General features: G+C 30.6%; 3 protein-coding genes across 6 annotated transcripts; 1 reads left to right on the forward strand and 2 right to left on the reverse strand.

Moving 5' to 3' along the window:
• Positions 1–1,193: 1,193 nt before the first annotated feature.
• On the reverse strand, positions 1,194–5,856 carry LOC120249458 (methionine--tRNA ligase, chloroplastic/mitochondrial). Its single transcript, XM_039257968.1, has 12 exons — positions 5,529–5,856; positions 4,777–4,920; positions 4,521–4,670; positions 4,067–4,234; positions 3,474–3,598; positions 3,140–3,233; positions 2,751–2,849; positions 2,295–2,475; positions 2,078–2,193; positions 1,802–1,957; positions 1,574–1,702; positions 1,194–1,478 (listed from the first exon to the last, which is right to left on the reverse strand). The coding sequence occupies exons 1-12, from the start codon at positions 5,814–5,816 to the stop codon at positions 1,314–1,316; spliced, it is 1,815 nt and encodes a 604-aa protein (XP_039113902.1). The 5' UTR covers positions 5,817–5,856; the 3' UTR covers positions 1,194–1,313.
• Positions 5,857–5,931: 75 nt separating this feature from the next.
• LOC120249459 lies at positions 5,932–10,132 on the forward strand. Of its 4 annotated transcripts, none has more exons than XR_005532845.1 (4): positions 5,932–6,328; positions 7,150–7,272; positions 7,557–7,762; positions 7,843–7,924. XR_005532845.1 is itself a non-coding variant. In XM_039257970.1 (4 exons), exons 1-3 carry the CDS (start codon positions 6,085–6,087, stop codon positions 7,995–7,997), a joined length of 522 nt encoding a protein of 173 aa, XP_039113904.1. In that variant the 5' UTR covers positions 5,932–6,084; the 3' UTR covers positions 7,998–8,000; positions 10,014–10,132. The 4 variants fall into 4 exon arrangements, 3 of the variants coding, with proteins under 3 accessions (XP_039113904.1, XP_039113903.1, XP_039113905.1); XM_039257970.1 differs by lacking the exon at positions 7,557–7,762 and adding an exon at positions 10,014–10,132 and having other exon boundaries at positions 7,843–8,000; XM_039257969.1 differs by lacking the exon at positions 7,557–7,762 and having other exon boundaries at positions 7,843–8,144.
• On the reverse strand, positions 9,638–12,865 carry LOC120249460. The gene is given in 11 exon segments (XM_039257972.1): positions 9,638–9,852; positions 9,935–10,057; positions 10,158–10,352; positions 10,419–10,547; positions 10,624–10,786; positions 10,874–11,009; positions 11,080–11,222; positions 11,224–11,503; positions 11,580–11,663; positions 11,742–12,022; positions 12,696–12,865. Coding segments are annotated over 10 exon segments (1,635 nt in total). The 5' UTR covers positions 12,013–12,022; positions 12,696–12,865; the 3' UTR covers positions 9,638–9,741.
• Positions 12,866–18,975: the final 6,110 nt, after the last annotated feature.

Consider the following 18,975-nt stretch of genomic DNA (forward strand, 5'->3'; position numbering starts at 1 on the left):
TTTAGGTTTTGACTATTAAAGTTTTCATGCGCATCACTTAAGAGTTTTGATTACCTAGGTTTTAAACTTTTAATATTTTATACAAACCGGGCTCGATTCACCCATGTACATCATTATGAATTTTTAAAAACTAGATTGAGTCTGGTTCAACCAAGTGAACCTGGGTACTGTTCATCCATTTTGCGGTTGAACCACATGGTTCACACCGGTTTTTTCGCTATCATTTAGGGGGCGTTTGGTTCAGTGTAACTGTAAATACAGTGGATTTCTAGTTACAATGTAACTGAAAATCCATGGATTTTATAATACAGTGCAGTCAAATCTAGTGTTTGGTTAGATGTACTGTAGATACTGTATTATAGAATTTTGTATTTGATAAGAGATATTTATACATTTGAAATTAAAATTTTTTTACATTATAAATATTTTAATGATTTTAAGTACCGTATTTATTAATTTAACTATTAATTTTATTATTATATTAGTTATTAAATTTATTAGTATATTTATTTATTTATTTTATTATATTTTATAATTTTTAAATTTAATTTTTAACCTAATAAAAAGAGTATTTTGAACTTTTTCATATATTTTTAGCATGTTATTAATGATTTTAATTATCGCATTAATCATTTTAACTCTTAATTTTATTATTAAATTAATTATCAAAGTAATTATTAAATTTATTATTAAATTTTATAATTTTTCATTCCAAAAAATATCCATATATGTTTAATCATATTTGTTTTTCTTTAATTGGTCACATATAGGTCACAAGTTATGCATATGAAGAAATTTAAAGATAAGGGATTTGGTTTTACACCCAATTTGACCGTAAAACTAAATCCCTCATTGGATGTAATATGAGTTACATTGATTTTTTAAATCATGTGAATCAAACACTGGATTTCAGAAATCCCAGTAACTCAAGTTATATGTAACTCAGAAACCCTCCAAACAAACACTACCTTATACTTCAGGATATGATTCAACCAGGTTCTGACTACATAGGCTAGTACCAGAGGTTTGCTCTCCATCTATGTCCTTTTACCTTCTTTTTGTAATCTTCGTAAATATCATAATGAATTTGTAACGGTCCTAATTTTATCAACCTTTATATAAAAAATAATATATTTTTTATTTGACAGAAGCTATAAGTTGTATAACTGTTCAAATACAAAATCTTTAAATAATAACAAAATAAAAACCAGCTCAAATTCCTTGCCAAACAATTTGTCTAGAAGTGCATATATAAATTGATTTATTTATTACAAGTACAAAACAAAAAAAAACTTACAGTGTTCACAAATCATCTAAGCCTCAACAAGCCCTTGATTTTGAGGACTCTTTTTCTTATTTTTCACCACTTTAGGTGTAACTTCATCTTTGTCTTCAGTTCTGTTTTCAATCTTTGCAAAAACCGGCTTCGGCTCTGCCATGATCTGACCTGCTCTTAAACCTCCCCATTTGGTATCATTCTGCAAAAAAAAAAATAAATAAATAAAGATTTAGTCTATCACAAACTTGTCCAAAATTAGCATCAAATTCTTTCGATAAACTGAAGAACACACACCCAAGTGACTGCTTTGAATTCATCCTCGGAAAACCCAAGTTGTTTATATATTCTCAGACAAAGGCTTGGAGCAACTGGAGATAATGCAATGGCTATAATTCTCATTGCTTCAAGTATAACCACAAGATCCTACATGTTTTTTTTTTATTGCAATTAGAATAGAACATTAAGCAAGGACAAAATCAATCAAATTTTTAGTTTGGTTTCATGGGATAAATATATATATACCTTGGCAGCCATTTCGGAACTAATACCACCTTGCTTGAAAAGAGACCACGGAGCTCTCTCATCAATATATAGATTACCAGCATTGCCAATTTCGAGCACTGATTCACAAGCTGAAGATATCAAAAGGCTCTCATAATGGATCCTCGCTTTCTCAACCTATTAAAAAGTATTATGTTCTTAAAGACTTTGTTAAACAGCCTTATTGGTATAATAGAGCAAAAATAAGGCTTGTTATTTAGGAAACTAGGATATCAAAGAGATATTAGTATTTCATACCAATTTCTCTATCGTATCTTTTAATGGGTTCCCTTCTGCCGCAGTTGTGGAGTCAACAGCCAAAGTAGACTGACAGTTCTTTTTCAGAAGTCCAAGTGTTCGGTTGAGAAGGTTCCCTGTTTACCAATAAACATTTGTGCAAATATAAAACCACAAGGGCATTATGAAACCAAAATGAACAACAAGAATGGTAAAGGATTAAGCAAGTAAATTATACCAATTGTATTTGCTAAGTGTGCATTAACTATGCTGATAAAGCGATCCTCTGAATAGTCCCCGTCATTCCCAAACTCTACTTCCCTTAAGAAAAAATACCTAACAGCATCAGGTCCAAATCTGTTCACCAAGTCATTTGGTTCAATTGTATTTCCCAATGATTTCCCCATCTTCATTCCATCCTAAAATTTCAAGGAAAAAAAAGGTGCTGCATGAAATAAAGAAAACTCTATTACATATGATATATCTAACATCAGTGCATGTGGTTGGTTTTAAATAACTCATCTCTATATATTATTAGAGAATTTGAAAAAAAAAAAACTTTGTTATACTATCTAAGAAAAACTTCCAAACAGAAGCATTTAAATAGGGAGTCAGGATTAATTGATAAACATAAGCCCGTGAAACATATAGATTTGGCAAGCACAAGAAAGGTGGCATAAACGGAGCATCATACCTTTGTCAGAAAACCATGGCCAAATACCATTTTTGGAAGAGTTAGTCCAGCTGACATTAACATTGCGGGCCAATAAACTGCATGGAACCTCAATATATCCTGTTGAACACAAAAGAAATCATTCACAATGGCAGTTCTTAATGTGCAGCCTAAGAACTGAATAAAACATCAAGAGCACGCGAAAAAAGGGTGTTTGCAAAATAAATACTTAATAAGAGGAAAAATAGAAAGGTGATGTATGGGCATTTGATAACCATCATAGAACACATATTCAGGGAATCTTCATTACAAAATATGTTAAAGATCTAATACTGTGATGTTCATATACTATGCTACTTTCCCACCAAAGCCTTCATGCCTGCCAAAAGAAAAGCATGCTGATGCCAAACCTTGCCTATTAAGTGCAATGAAGCAGGCCAGCCAGAATGAATAGCTTTCTCTAGAGTTAGTTGTTCCCCCTCTTCTAATAATGCTGAAATGTATCTGTACAAAGAAAAAAAGGATACTTTTCAGTGGAAGAATTGGGAAGAGAACAAAAACCAGAGTGCTGGAAAACCAGTAAAAACAGAGATACTATGTAGAACTATAGCACAAATGAGAGATACATACGGATACATGCTTTTTACCATATAACAAGAATATGAACCCACAAGCAGTGAACCACATGCTTCCTTTTCATAACCTTGCTCAAGTTTAAAGATGCAGAAATAAAAACCCTCTTACCCTAATAAAGCATCAAACCAGACATAAATAGTCTGCTTGGTGTCGTTTGGCACAGGTATACCCCATTCCACGGATGAACGAGATATAGAGAAATCTCTTAGGCCATTCTTTATCCAGCCTTGCACCTAAACCAATATCTTGATTAGAAATTGCAAGCCCATCAACAGCATGAAGATGTGTCAACAACAGCAAGAGTGAAGAATAAGAATGTCCACAATTGTTTTAGTGCATATGATTTTTAACTCTTGATAAAACTGGTGTTTGAATTGCGAACAAAGGGAGGGTTAAGGCTCTTAATTAACACACACACATTCTCTAATGTCATTTCATAATAAGATATATCACTAAGGAAAAACTTTGCATAGAATTGTAGATGTCGTTCATGGGTTGTTGTGACTTAAGAGTCAAGTTCAATACTTTAGTCAATGTAAAATAATAATATAAAAATGGGGCAATAATTTCTGTTATGATCATTTTTAGCATCTAATACACCAACTATTCCCAACCACAAGCTGTTACAAATATGACAACTAGCAACGGACCAATACCTGTAAACACCACCAATCTTGGGAATGTAAGACTCTGAAACTCACCTCATTCAATCGATATGATGGCTTCACAAAATCTGGATTGCATGCTAACATGTCTTCCAGGCTTTTCTGATATTTTGATAAAGCAAAGAAAAAGTTATCCTCCTTCCTTTTGATGCATGGTTTTAGGTGCATGGGACAGCAATTGTTTTCAAGCAATTCTTTCTCATCCTGCAGGGATGACCACGCAAGGAATGAGAGGATGAACAAGAATTTAATCAAGAATGTATAGCAAACAAACCACAAGAAGTAACAAATCAGCGTAAAATAAGTTATAACAAACTGCTTAATGAGTTCTCTTGCCTTCATGAAAGTATATTTAGCATGTTTTCATACAATAGTCAAGATTTAGTGCATCACATCAATGATAATTGATAAATGCTTGTTTGCATATGTTAAATAGATTAACATAGATTAACAAGCCACACCTAAGAAACTGATGTATGAATGCAATGACCTTGTACTCCTCACAGTTCACACAATACAGTCCCTCATAGTCAGCACGATATATGTCACCATTGTTAAGCACTTTAGAATAGAACTCCTTCACAACAGCTTCATGACTAGGATCGGTGGTGCGAATGAACTTGTCATATGATATCTCCAACTACAAACAGCAGAATAAAAAAGTGCACAACATTTAGCATGTGTGCTTTAAATAAAGACTGATATTTTACCAAGGGATATTCAAAAGTTGACTAAAAGGTCCATACATCTTTCCAAAGCAACTGGTACGAATGAGAGATAGTGTTACAGTGCTCATTGGGGCTATGCCCACAAGTCGCTGCAGCTGCAGCAATTTTCTCCCCATGTTCATCTGTACCTGTGACAAATATAACTCTCTTCCCCAGCAATCTCTGGTGCAACAAAAGAGACAAAAAAAAATGCAAGTGTAAACACATACAATCAAACTATCAAACTCTGCGATGGCAAAATTCACATTGTTATCACATAAGCAAGGAAAAAGGAAGCTACTTGTTAACTGATACTTAGTATTCTAGTTTTACATGATATTACTCTATTGAGAAGTTACACATAGTTAAACATAAAAAGAACACTTAATGTGTACGCCACCCATTTTTAAAGTGGATCAAAATAGATAAGTTCGCTCAAAGAATAAAACTGTCTCAACAGGAAGGAAATGCAAACACTATTCAATCATCCATTCTCAACACAAAAGGAAGATAAAACAATATTAAAACCAACAAACCAAGAAACTTCTCTATAAATCAAGAACAAATATTCCTACAAACTAACATCCAATACATCCAAAAACAACACAACTCTACTCTCAAACCAATAGAAATCACCAAATTTCTCATCTTTACGCAAACAACTGGACAAGAACATAAGAAGGAAAAAAATCAATTCATACAAAGACGATGAAGCCAAGGCAATCTACAGGTAAAAAATCTCCAAATAAAAATCCAAATTCGCATCCTTTTCAAAGCAAAACCAAACATACCTGGAAGCGAGCGATAGAATCAGCCGCAATCGTCGTATACGCACTGCCCATGTGAGGTGGCGCATTGACGTAGTAAAGCGGGGTTGTCACCACGAAGCGATCCTCCACCACCGCTGCTTCCACCGGCTTCACGGGCCCCTCAGCGCAGCAGCGAGCGTAGGACGATAGCGAGCGAGAGAACCCACACCCACGGAGGAACAAGGACCGCACAGAGCAACTCGAAGGCAAGGGCGCGAGCGCACGCAGCCCGGCATGCGAGGATGCGAGCACGGCGCGGGCGGCGGCCATCGGAGACGAGGGCTAGTGCGCGCGCGTTGGCGGCGTTGGTGCCTTTTTTTCCCCTTTGCTTGGTTTTGGTGGAGATAAGAAGAAAGCCTCAGAGGATCCGAATCCGATGTCACTTAACGGGTCGGACCCGAATAAGGTTTTCTAGAGAAGTCCGATAGCTTCGGGTTGGATCTTGGCTTCTACGATCCGAACCCGATAAAGGAGCTCTTCTTTATGAGAGTTGGAACTCCGGCGAGCGGCGGCGACGGAGAGAGAGAGAGAGAGAGAGATGAGTTCTTCTTCGTCTTCGCAGACGCATCGGAGGAAAGGAGGAGAGCAGGAGGAGAAGGAGAGGCCTAGGTTCTTTGATGCAAAGGCGAAGGCTTTCTGCTGGCAAAGAGCGGATGTGGTGCCGGGGCGCCACCCGGAGCGGTGGCGTAAGGACTCCGCCGGAAACGTTGTTTGCAAACGCTTCTGCAACTGCCATGGATGTCTGTGTTATGAGTATGATCACATCATTCCCTACTCTAAAGGTCTCTAAAGGTCTCTCCTTTTTGCTTGATTTCAGAGTAATCTCTTGGGGTTTTGTTAAATTTTGGTTGGAGAGTTGATTTTGCTGAAAAGGACACTCCTTTGATCATGGATTTCTTTGCTTCTGAATTGCATATAGCTTTGGATTTGGTTGATAGTTTTGTTGTGAAGTTTGTGATTGCATTTATTGCCATTTTTTCCATCAAAACTCCCTTCTTTGTGTTTGTCTTTTCTTTTTTCTTTCAGTTTAGATTCTTTCTTACCTTATTGCTTATCAAATTATGTCTTTTATTCTTATGAGAATATGTTATTATATCATTGTTCTTGTTTAATTAGTAACACATTGTTTGCTTACTTATTTCTGAATTGATTTGGTTTTTTTTTTTTTATTCAATACTTGCATTGTGCTCTATTTATTGGTGCATAACTGAGTGAAATGATTAGCTCTTGTATTTCACATTCTGCTTGATCCTATAATAGTTTTATTGAATTTTGTCGATTGTCTTCATCTTCTATGCAGTTCAAGTTTGTATAGTTATTTGCATGTCGACAATTTTAATTATAACTGGCATCTTGGTGTTCTCCGTGCTTACTTTCAACTTGGTGCTTCTTTCTGGACATGGTGTGACTCTAAGAAAATTTTTCATCTATGATTGATCCGGCCTTCACTTACTTTAATACTCTCAAATCACACAGTTTACTCTTGTTAGTTCATGTGATGCATTCATGTCCATTGATGCATACAATCTATTCAGTGAATATATACACCTATCTGACATTCGCACTTATTTGATATTGTAAATTAAAATGTACATCGTTAAAGGTGGAGAGTCGACAGCAGAGAATTGCCAAATTCTCCAAACAAGGGTGAACAGATACAAAGCTGATAAGGAGTGGATGGACAAGAAAGAGTTGGAAGGTTTCTCCTGCGACATAAAGTTCACCGGTTTGTGATCTCAAACTCACTTCTTTTTCTGCTGATAACTTTGCAATTCCTGCTCATATTTTCATGGCTTTTTACTGATTCAAACTTAGACTTATCATTTATAAATGATTTGAAAATTCAAGACAGTTTGAGTTTTGACTCTAATAATTGTTTAGCTGAACAATTATCGAGTCATCGCTGCGAGTTCTCTAATTGATTGTCAATGTATCACGCATTTAGTACGAAAAATTGCATTTTAGGTTTGTCTTTGATGATTTATAGTTATGTATGTCGTCTTTTGACAGATAAGGAGCTTGATATAATTGAAATGGCAGTCATCGCTGCGAGTTCTCTAATTGATTGTCAATGTATCACACATTTAGTACGAAAAATTGCATTTCAGATTTGTCTTCGATGATTTATCGTTATGTATGTCGTTTTTTGACAGATAAGGAGCTTGATATAATTGAAATGGCAGTCATCGCTGCGAGTTCTCTAATTGATTGTCAATGTATCACACATTTAATACGAAAAATTGCATTTCAGATTTGTCTTCGATTATTTATCATTATGTATGTCGTGTTTTGACAGATAAGGAGCTTGATATAATTGAAATGGCAGTGTATGGAGATGTAATTCGACCGGGAAATCAGTGTCGTTGCAGAACAATTGCTGAAATGCTTGGCCAAGTGAAGGCGAAAAGCCCATTGGCTGCTTGTGAGCTTCCATATAAAGAATCATCTTAATAGGTCAGATTATTGAACTCATGATTAGGAAAACAACTTTGATTTTTCACATTGTCATTCTGAATCTCTGATTGAAAAACATTGTCTTGTATGATGATCATAATTGTCATTCTAATGGAAAAGTATTCTCATAATCTTGCATGATTATCATAATTGTCGTTCGGATTGAAAAGAATTCTCTTGTATGATGATCATAATTGTCATTCTGATTGAAAAACATTGTGTTGTATAATAATCATATGTCTCTGTGTTTGTTTTTTGTCCAAACAATGGAGTGCTTTTGCATTGAAATCTTAACTTTGTTTTATGAATGTATTTTATATTCAGAAAATGTAAACAAATATAGAACATCACGGCTCTTAATTGGTTGAAATTAATTTTATTTATCAACATGCATTTATATGAAAACAAATTCATTTTTTTAATGTAGAGATAATTATATAACAAATAATTAAAAAACATTTGTCGAAGATTAACTAAAGTTTTATAAAAAAGTTATTTATTATAAACTGATCCATCAAAATACATTATTATTTTCTTTTTAAAATTATATCATAAATACTTATTCATTCATTTTTCTTTTAAATCAATTTATATCTCTCAATGTATAAACAATTTTGAGTTTTATAAAATATAAAATTTACTCTATAAAAAGTTTTAAAAAACTATTAAAAAATTATTTAACTCCTACCCTGGCAGGAGGCACCTGCTAAACATAATATTTTCATACTAATTTGTTAAATTGCTACTAATTATGATCTTTTCATACTAATTTGTTAAATTACTAATAATGATGCCCCATATGAGATTATTGAATTTGTTCTTCCTTTTATTTTATTATTTGTTTAATTATATCTTTTCCCTCTATTGAAATTTTATGGTATCATGATTCAAATTCAAATTGTATTTAAAATTAATAAATTATAAAGATTTAGTGGTTTATGTAATGTTTATTTTATTTGAATTATAATATTATAATTATATTAATCATTTGCAATAGTGATAATGCATTTGAGGTTTATTAAATTATAATTTTTAATATAAATATTTGCGCTATTTTGGGTCTCCTCCAACATCTAATGTATGTAATTTCTGAGACTTATGTATTAAAATTTATAGAAGGAGCTTCCAATATATATATATATATATATATATATATATTCTTGTAAAACTAGTGCAAAAATAATTGAAACTTGAATGAATATAGATATGAATTTATATTATTTAATCATAACTTTAGTGTGTATTTTTTTAAAAGGAAAACAAAATTCTTATGTACAATCTAAATGCAATTGTTGTGAATCATTGTTTTCCTTATTTTAAAATTTTATTTGATAATAATCAATTATTTTGATAATTTATCAATAATATAGATAAATCATATCATTATCGTAATGCACAGACAGACGAGAAGTTAATACCTCAATCTATTTATATCATCATTTTGTGTGAATTGAGATAGCATAAATATCATCATTTTGTGTGAATTGAGATAGCATAAATATCTTACATGAGCTATAGTGCTCCTAATAGTAATATATCAAAAGATTATTAATTGCACAAACTTTTTTAAAAAAAAATAATAATTGAGCTTTTCCTTTTACATGTAAAGTTAGCTGGTACTAACCAAGTCACTTGCATAATATTAAATATGATCACTTTATTAAATATAATCAGTTTATTCAATGTATGTGGATTTGAAGTGAATGATCATAAATTACATGAAAAATTCAAAAGAAAAGTATCAGTCTTCTAATGTTACAATTGTCGGTATCTGTCCATGATCAACAAAATCAATCTTGTTCAATCTCAAACAGCAAAGAACTTGTTCTGGTAATTCCTCTTGTTTTTGTGCCTGCATTGATTATGTTTTACAAGTTGCAATTAATCACAAACATCGAATTGATTATCGGTTTCAATTCTATGAATTATTTTACCTGAATTGTTAACCCCCAATCAATAATACCATTTTTCAATCGCTCTCGAAATGCTTCAAGTCCTTTTCTTGATATGTAGCTGAAGCGATGAACATCAAGATCGATCTCAAAGTAATTTGGACCCTGAAAATAACATCGAAGACAATGTTCGATCTTAGCAAGATGCATTAATCATATGTTCACTGAAATGCCGATGAAAAGAACTAAAGTGATTGGTTTTTACCCGGTAAAAACTATGTTGAGGGCGGGAAAGTACGGGTTTTTCATTATAAGCATGCACAAGTTTTTTTTCTGCAGAACTTAAATGAAGATCTTCCGGATTTACAATGCCGGCAATGATTTTCAATCTTTCTCTATAAGGTATAGTAGAGTCCATTGCGAATCCTTTTATCCTTTCGGTTTCATCATTTATAAATTTCTGCAACACAGTAAGAAATATCGGTCATCTAGTTTAGTAAAGAGAGTTAAAAATAAATAAACTCACTGCAATGCTATCTTGAAAATGAGCGGAAACTTCGTTCTCATAATCTTCGGAAAGTTTGAAATACAATACAAGGCTCATTCCTTCACCATCACTGTCTCCAAGGAACATTGCAGCAGGATAAGTAGGCAGCTGTTGCAGAAAGATGTGCATACAAATATTACACAAATGACTAAATATAAAGCGGTGAAGTCGATATCAAACATGCCTGAATATTTACAATCAAGATTGAGGGCAGTTTTTCATGCGCTTTGACAAATGGAAGTTCGATGTGTTGAGCTATGTGATGTATTTTCCGGGGGCAAGTGAACAAATCTACACCAATTGGATGATATGCAACATGATTTGGAGCAGGAGTTTTCTTCTTATCCCTGAACCATTGTCAAAGTTGTGAAAAGAAAACACATGAAAAGTACCAAAAAAATAGTTATAGTGATTTAAAATGCTAGAGTTCATGCCTGAAATAGCTTTCTCCCCGGAGTTTGAATGTTGAAGGTTCAATTATGGACCAACATCCAGGTGTTTGCTCCTCCCCGGGAGAATACGGAACCGAAAGTCCTGCTCTTGGATGAAACAAGTATCGCTTTGAAGCACCTGATCCAATTCAGCATATCAATTCATGCAATGTGATACCGATATGACATAACAGTAATAAAGTGCTTACAGAATTCAGTAGTTTCATCACCACCATAAGATTTTCTCTTATAAGAAAGCTTGATAATTGCTGATTTTCTTTTCTGACTTGGAGGGCTAGCACTCGAAAAGATGTTGATTTTTGTCATTAATTCCGACAGAGGGAATGACTGGATGAGACTTCTCTCCCACCTCATGTTTGTCGTCTTTAGAGTCTTTTGTACTACTATATGAGTCTACTACTCTCTTCCTTCCTTGTGGATTCATAATTTTGATTCCATCAACTCCTTTGAACTCATCCACACCATCTCTTTTCGCAAACTGATCGACAGCCAAATGCCTTGGAGATTTATCACAGAAATCCTCTAACTTACAAATTGCATCCACAAACTTTGAAGCATTCTCATATTGTAGCATCTGTGCTCCAATTGAATTGCTTACAATTGGGAAGACATCTGAAGCAAATTAAAGAAGAGATATAATTTGATATCATTTGTACTATAAATATTGATAATGCCGAACATACTTTACCTCCATGAACACTACTGAAATCATCATCAGAATCAGACTCCAAAATACTGACTGAATCAAACCATGCTTCCTCTTGGCATAGACCTGCAAGAGCAGATTTTATACATTGTACATTCCTAAGATTATCGGAAAAAAAAAAAAGTAGGAGTTTGGTGAATGTACTATTGGCATTCATCTGAGTATGACGCCATTGCAGCTGAGTGAGGTGAAAAGTCAAATTAGAAACCTCAGAAATACGGCTACTTGTTCCGGCAGTCTCAACATGAAGTTCACTGAGCGCGAAATCAGCTGTGCAATTTCCATTCCTACCAGACTTGCCTTTTGGTGTACAAGGAATGGATGATGCAGAAACTCTCCCATGACATTTTCTCGATCGCAGCAGCCTCTTCCTTGTCCTCGGCCTTTTGTTCGATGTTGAAACACAGGCTCCCATAATGACAATTCTGTTTCATATAACACAACAACAAAAATATGTAAACCCGGCATTCAAGATAACAGTTTGACATCGAAACAACAACAACTAAGGAGAGAAATTTCACCCCAATTATTCAGGAAAACAAAGAAATATTTGGGAGCAAAGCAAGTGATAGAGATGATGAATCTTATGCTTCCTTGATATGCAAAGCAGGATAATTTAAGTACAAAGTCATCGCCGTGGAGTAGCTATTTATCAACAAGTTAAACATATAAACAATAAGCAACAAGACGTAGATAAATCAAACAAAACTACCCAAACAGATACATCGCCAAAAGAGTGTGAGATTGGGCATCAAATGAAAGCTAATTTTTATTTTGTCTGATTAATTAGAGAAAGACGTTGAAAGAGAAATCAAATCAATCAACAACAACAAACAACTATTAAGACAAAAATAATAATAATAATTAATCAAACAGAGTGCTCAATCAGATGCATCAAAAATGAAAATTTGTTCCCTTTCTTTTGTCAGATTCATTACAAACCATAACTATTAGCAAATACATAAAAACTCCTCCTTTTATCAAAGGAACAACATGATTAGAGAAACCAAATAGAAATTTAGATTAAAAATCAAAACTTTAGAGAACTCCGCTGTCTAGAAAACGATAAAGAGCTAGGAATTAGAAGAAAGGAGCAACCTTGATTTGAATCTAAATGAATTTGTACAGCAAATGAAGAAGAGATTGAAATGGCAAGCAGTGCACTTTCTTCTACACCGTCCTCCGGTGACCGGAGCTGACGACGCCGAGCTCCCGTCCGCCGGAGAAAGAGAAATAAACGGAGAGCTATGGAGGAATTGGGCCAGCCATGAATTTATACTAGAGAAGTGGAGAAGAGAAAAGCCATGGTGATCACTGTCCACGTGGACTCTCTCTGAGAGTGACACATGAATGTATGACTTCCTTATTATATTCAAAAATTAATTTTAAATTTTTAAAATAAAAAAATAAATGTTTTATTTATTTTTTATTTTTGGATATCCAACTACCGGCAAATGATACGAGTAGTCTTCTACTCTTTTTAGCTAGGATTGGTCTTTGCTACCAGAGGATAGTCTTCGCGGACCCTGCCTTTCCCATGCCCGGCTCTTGTTGTTTCTTTCTAGCATGTTTTCTTCCTATTTTTCCTTTTTCCTATTTATTTTTCGTGAGAGACTGCTATGTGTTTTTTCTGTCCAGTTTTTTTATTCCAGTTTGTTCTGCATGTTTTATTTTTTTCTTTTAATAAAATAGTGGTTTATCCATTTGTATAAAAAAAAATATGATACGAGTTTTAAACTAGTCCGGATAAAAGTTTTTTTAGAAAGTAGACATCTTCTGAAAAAAATTACTTATTTAAAAAATAGAAGACTCTGCCATTTAGAACAACTTCTATTGATAAAATATACTTTTATTTTAATATTATATTATATTTATTTATAATCTAAGTATTATTTGGTAATTATTTGCATTTTGATTAATAATTTACGAAATAACAAGGATAGAAGAATATTGAAATTAAAGAAATTAAAAGCACAAACGTGGGTGCAAATAATAGGTGCTAATTTGCTATACATGGTTCCATGATGAATATAAACATGTATAGATCTAAATAGTTTTGGTTTATTTATGTCATATTATATGCATGAAAAGAGTAGTAGTGCTTGGCAAGCAAATAAGAGAATTAAGAAATATTCTTCTTTTTGGAAATAAACCAAGTGTTTGCAAAAAAATAAAACTCATATAATAAAGGATAAATTTATTTATGAATTACTTCAATGAAAAATCATTCCACATTTGAAACAAATTATTCATCTTTTTTTAAAATAAAATTCATGTTTATTAAAATTTTGATTTTTTTTTAGAAAAAAATATTTTGTTAATAATAAACACAACTTTGAAATAGCTGTCTGACATAAAATTTAAATAAATGACAAAAATGTGGATCCAAAATTAGGAATCCGTGGGGATTGATAGGCTATTCAACTACCCCTTGGTCTTGTTTAATTGTGTAACCAATTCATTGAGATGTTGCATGGTTGTTTCCCACTTTATTTTATTTATTTTATTTGGGTCCCATGTTTCATATCATGTCTATTTTGGTTTCTGTTTCATTTAACAAAGTGTGGGGTGGGCTTTTTTTAAAAATAAAAATGTTCATGATCATGTGGGTGTATTTATGTATGCTTGAGAAAATAGTTACTACAAGAATCCTAAAAAAGGTAATTTTTATTGGCTTGGTAAATGGTTTATAATTTTGGATATACTTATCCTAATGAAATTAGTTGATGTTGAAATTAATTGAATCTATTGATATTTATATGCGGTATATTTTGAATTAAGCGTTTAATTCTAGAAACTAGATTAACAATGCTACTACTAATAATTATTAAATATTTTTCAAAGTACAATGTTGATATGTAACTTTTAAAGACAATCAAATGAAAGTGTTCTAAAAGTTAATTATGTTTGGTGGCGAATATATGCTTCTGTCTTTTTTCTTGAGAGTACTAGAAAAATATCTAATCATAACTAATATAATTTATATTTAATAATAATATAAATAAAGAATACTTTTTATACATATTTTGTTCCGTTAAAGATGAGCGAAAAGTAACACTAATCAAATTGGTTAATTTATTAAATTTAAATTCTTCTTATAAAATAAAAATATTCTAAAAAAAAGTCATGTAACTTATACCTACTTTATTCTCAAATTGGTATCGAAACATTTTAAATTACGATCAAAGTATTAGTCTACACTTGAATAAATTTTTCTATATTATTATTATTATTAATTTCTCTTATTAAATATGAATTATGTTGGTTCATATGGTATCATTTCAAAGACAAACAAATGACCCATTTTGTTAAGAAGGGCCCTCTAATGCATGGCTTTTGGGAGATGATCAATCAAGTAGTACCTAACTCCACCTATGTTTTGATGGGAATTAATGGTGGTTTGCACTTAAACATCTTTTCATTTTATTAAAAGATATCATTTGATTCTAATAATTTGTTTATTTTGATTAATGTATATAAATTATTGCTTAAGCATCCTAATTAGTGGTCCCTTATGTTCTAAAGTTCCTTAATGGTTGAGCATATGATATGTTTTAATAACTTTTTTACTGTGTCAACACATATATAGCTCTTGCATGATTAATCACATATATATATATATATAAGAAGGTGCTTGAAATAAATTTAATTAAACCCACAATCAATTATTCATTTATATTATTTTGCCATCATGCTTATGAAATTCATGCAAAATATATGACTCACTGTTTATTATTTTTGACTTTTTAAACATAATAAATATTTATTATTTATTATTTATTCATTTTTATAAAATTTAGAAAAAAACAAACATGATGTCTCACAATTTGTTACTTTTGACTTTATATTCATAATATTTTTTTAATGTTTTAAAAATAACGATATTGTTACTTTATTATAGTCTGGTTTAGTATAAAATGAACTTACAACTTAATATTAAGTTTGATTTTATGATTATAAGTTCAAGTGCGTGTGTGTATATGGGATCGTTACTATACAAAAATTTCATTTTAATAATTTTGAGATGAAATCCTAAATTTTTATATTTTTTAAGATATATATACATATATATATATACACGTGTGTGTAATTGCATGTATGCCCCATAAAGAGAACATTTTTATATAAGTACTTTCAATAAAATAAAATAAAAGACTTTAATGAAAACCACTAAACTCATTTAACAAAACCTAACCTTAATGGTAATGGGTGAGAAGTCTACATCATGGCTAATTAGTTTTGAATGCATGGAGGACAAGCAAGAAGAAGAAGAAGAAGAAGAAGAAGAAAGAATATAATTAATTAGTAGAAAAAGTGGAGGCCATGCACAATGCTTGGTCTCTTAGGAAGTGCAATGGATAGATGCACTTTATTATAAATAAAGACCAAAAGAAAGGTAGTAAGGTTCCATCATCAAGCATCAACTCTTTTTCCTACCATGTCCTCTACATAACCTACTTCAATCTATACAATAATAGTAACACCTTATAATTTTCCTTAAAATTAAATATTTGTGTGTGCGTGTGCGTATGTATAACAAATTATTATGGTTATAAATATGGGTGCTAAGAACCTTATAAATATTATAAAATTATTTTTTATAATATTAATAATAATATTATTCTTTATAAGATGGAGAAACGATGCATCTCAGATAATATTGTGAGAGTCTCAATTTCACTTAGCAAGGAAAAATTATCAATTTTCTAATATGAAAATAGGATCTCTCAAAATCATTAAGTATATACAAGACGTCATTTGTAAACATCCGTAGAACATCAGTAGAGACAAAAAAGTAAAAGAAAAAATATGTATGATTAGCTATTAGAAAGAGAGGGCATAAAGAGAGGGAGGCATTTGAATTTATAGAGGTTCCAAAGAAAATTGTGAGCTCATATATATATATATATATATATATATATTTTGAAAACTTGCGTTGATGAGTTCCCTTTCCTGTGAGTGGTTTTTTTTTTTTAACATTTATTTTTATTTACTTATTTATTTATTTATTTTTAAAACTTTTTTACTGAGAGATAAATTTTTATGAAATAAAAGCTATGAGTTTGTTAGGTCATGCTGTTGGAACTTGGAAAGGACTTGTGTTGATTTAATAATTTAATTTTAGTTAATGAAAAAAAAATATACATGTTTAATCTTTTAATATATAATATTTTTACAGAGTTTCCTTGAAACTCGTTTGCACATAAATACTCCTAAAAACATCAATGAGAAAAATAAGTAAATTGCTTTTCTAACTTACAAAATGTTTATTTTATAAAAAAATTATTTTTCTTATTAAAATTATTATAAAAAAATATTCTTAAAACCTAGATTGGTAATATTATCTTACTGTTGATTGATAACGCATTCTTCTTCTTCTTTTTTATTTAAATATATTATGAGTGATCTATCTTTTTTTTTTAAAAATATTATCTTTTTAGTGATTTGTTTTATTCCGGATATCTTTAATTAATGTGGTTTAATCGTTAATGAGTGTTTTACAATGAGGCCCACTTCAAAAAAGAAACATCGAACCACGGCCCATATATTGATATGTATATATATATATATAATAGGCCCAGTGCTTATTTTAATAGATATCTTCACATTTGGGCTTTATATATATAATAATAATAATAAAACATTTTTTTATTATATGAAGATGAAGAGGCAACCTCTGATAAAGAAGGAACACTATTTCTAATATAATAATAATAATAATAATAACTTTTATTATTGATGCTGACATCTATTTAAAAAATGATTTTAAAGACCCTATTAGAAACATTGTTAAAAATATTTTTAAAAATTTATTAAAATTTTTCAAATTAGAAAGCCACATATAATATTTTTATTATTTAAATTCAATGGTATATAATTTTTTCCATCAACTCTTCACATATACATAATCCTATAAATATACCTTTAAAGGTCTCATATATATATACCTTTATTTTTTAAAAAATAAAAATTACTTTATTGCATGAATTCCTTTACATGTGCATGTATACATGCAAAACAGGAATTTCTTTTCTTTTATTTCTTTTTTTTAATAAAAAAATGTAAACAAATTATGTTATTAATATTTGTATCAATCCTTAATTTGTGTGGTCATGTGACAACCACCAATTTTTTCCTTCTTTTTTAATTGAGAATTTATAAAAGTTTGGTCACTTTTTACATGTAGCCTCACATGCACTTTAAAAGCTTTTTCTCCGCTTGTGTTTTTGGATCAGACCATCTTTTTATATATATATATATATATATAACGTGTGATAAACATTTGAATGATTAAATTGGATTTTTTTTTGTATTTAAGAAAAATAAAGAAAATGAAAATGAGAAAAACTGATCGAGAGTGATTTTTTATTTGACTTGGATTTAAAGATACGATTATGATCTGATTTTTATCGAAGCAATTTTTTATGAAAAATTATAAAAGTAAATGATGAATACCTCAATTTTAATTATTTTAGTATTTTAAAATTATTAACTTCATTAGATGAAAAATAAATAAATTTCAGTTATACAATAATGTGGCATTAACTTTAAAAAAACTATCATATATTAATCCATAAATTCCAAAAGTACCAAAATTAAAAAAAAAAAACATTAATTTATGTGTGAAAAAACAAACCTCCATTAAAAACAATATTAAATATAACCAACCCTACATGTGGCTTATTCACATATTTTAATAAAATAATAATTTAATAATTAAAAAGTTTTCATAAATTTTTTATATTAAATTAAATTTTTTTTTAAAAAAAACAGTCACAATGTGACTCCATTCCTAAAACTCGTCATGCATTACATCAAACTAACCTTTTCTACTAATTTAATTAGCAAGCAAACATTGAGACTTTTATGTTTTTTATTTACTATTTTTATACCAACTCATATAAATTAATACCTTCTTATCTTGCAAAAAGTTAAAGTTCCAACTTATTAATTTTTTAATAAAACCTATTTTTTTAGATCCTATTTGTAGTCTTAATCACATAAGTTTTATTATTATATATGTGATGTGACATTACACAACTACAAAAAAAAATTACTCACAAAAAAATAACTGTACTTTTCTTACATTTATATGCTACAAAATGTTTTAAAATGGATTAAAAGATGAATTGAGGCATTTAATCCAAAATTAAGAAGGGAAAAAAATATTTTCTCTTGAAATTAAATATTTCCGTATCTATCATTTTCACAATCCTTTATTTTGCTTTATTTACACAATAAGTTTATATTAACACATGTCATTTGTTAACAATATTATAAAATATATTTATTTAAATTAAATACATAAAATATACTATGAAAGATAAAACATTAACATTAATAAATATTTAAATTAAAAATGTAGGGATATATTGAT

This window comes from Dioscorea cayenensis, chromosome 19 (assembly GCF_009730915.1).
Source record: "Dioscorea cayenensis subsp. rotundata cultivar TDr96_F1 chromosome 19, TDr96_F1_v2_PseudoChromosome.rev07_lg8_w22 25.fasta, whole genome shotgun sequence".
Classification (NCBI taxonomy): domain Eukaryota; kingdom Viridiplantae; phylum Streptophyta; class Magnoliopsida; order Dioscoreales; family Dioscoreaceae; genus Dioscorea; species Dioscorea cayenensis.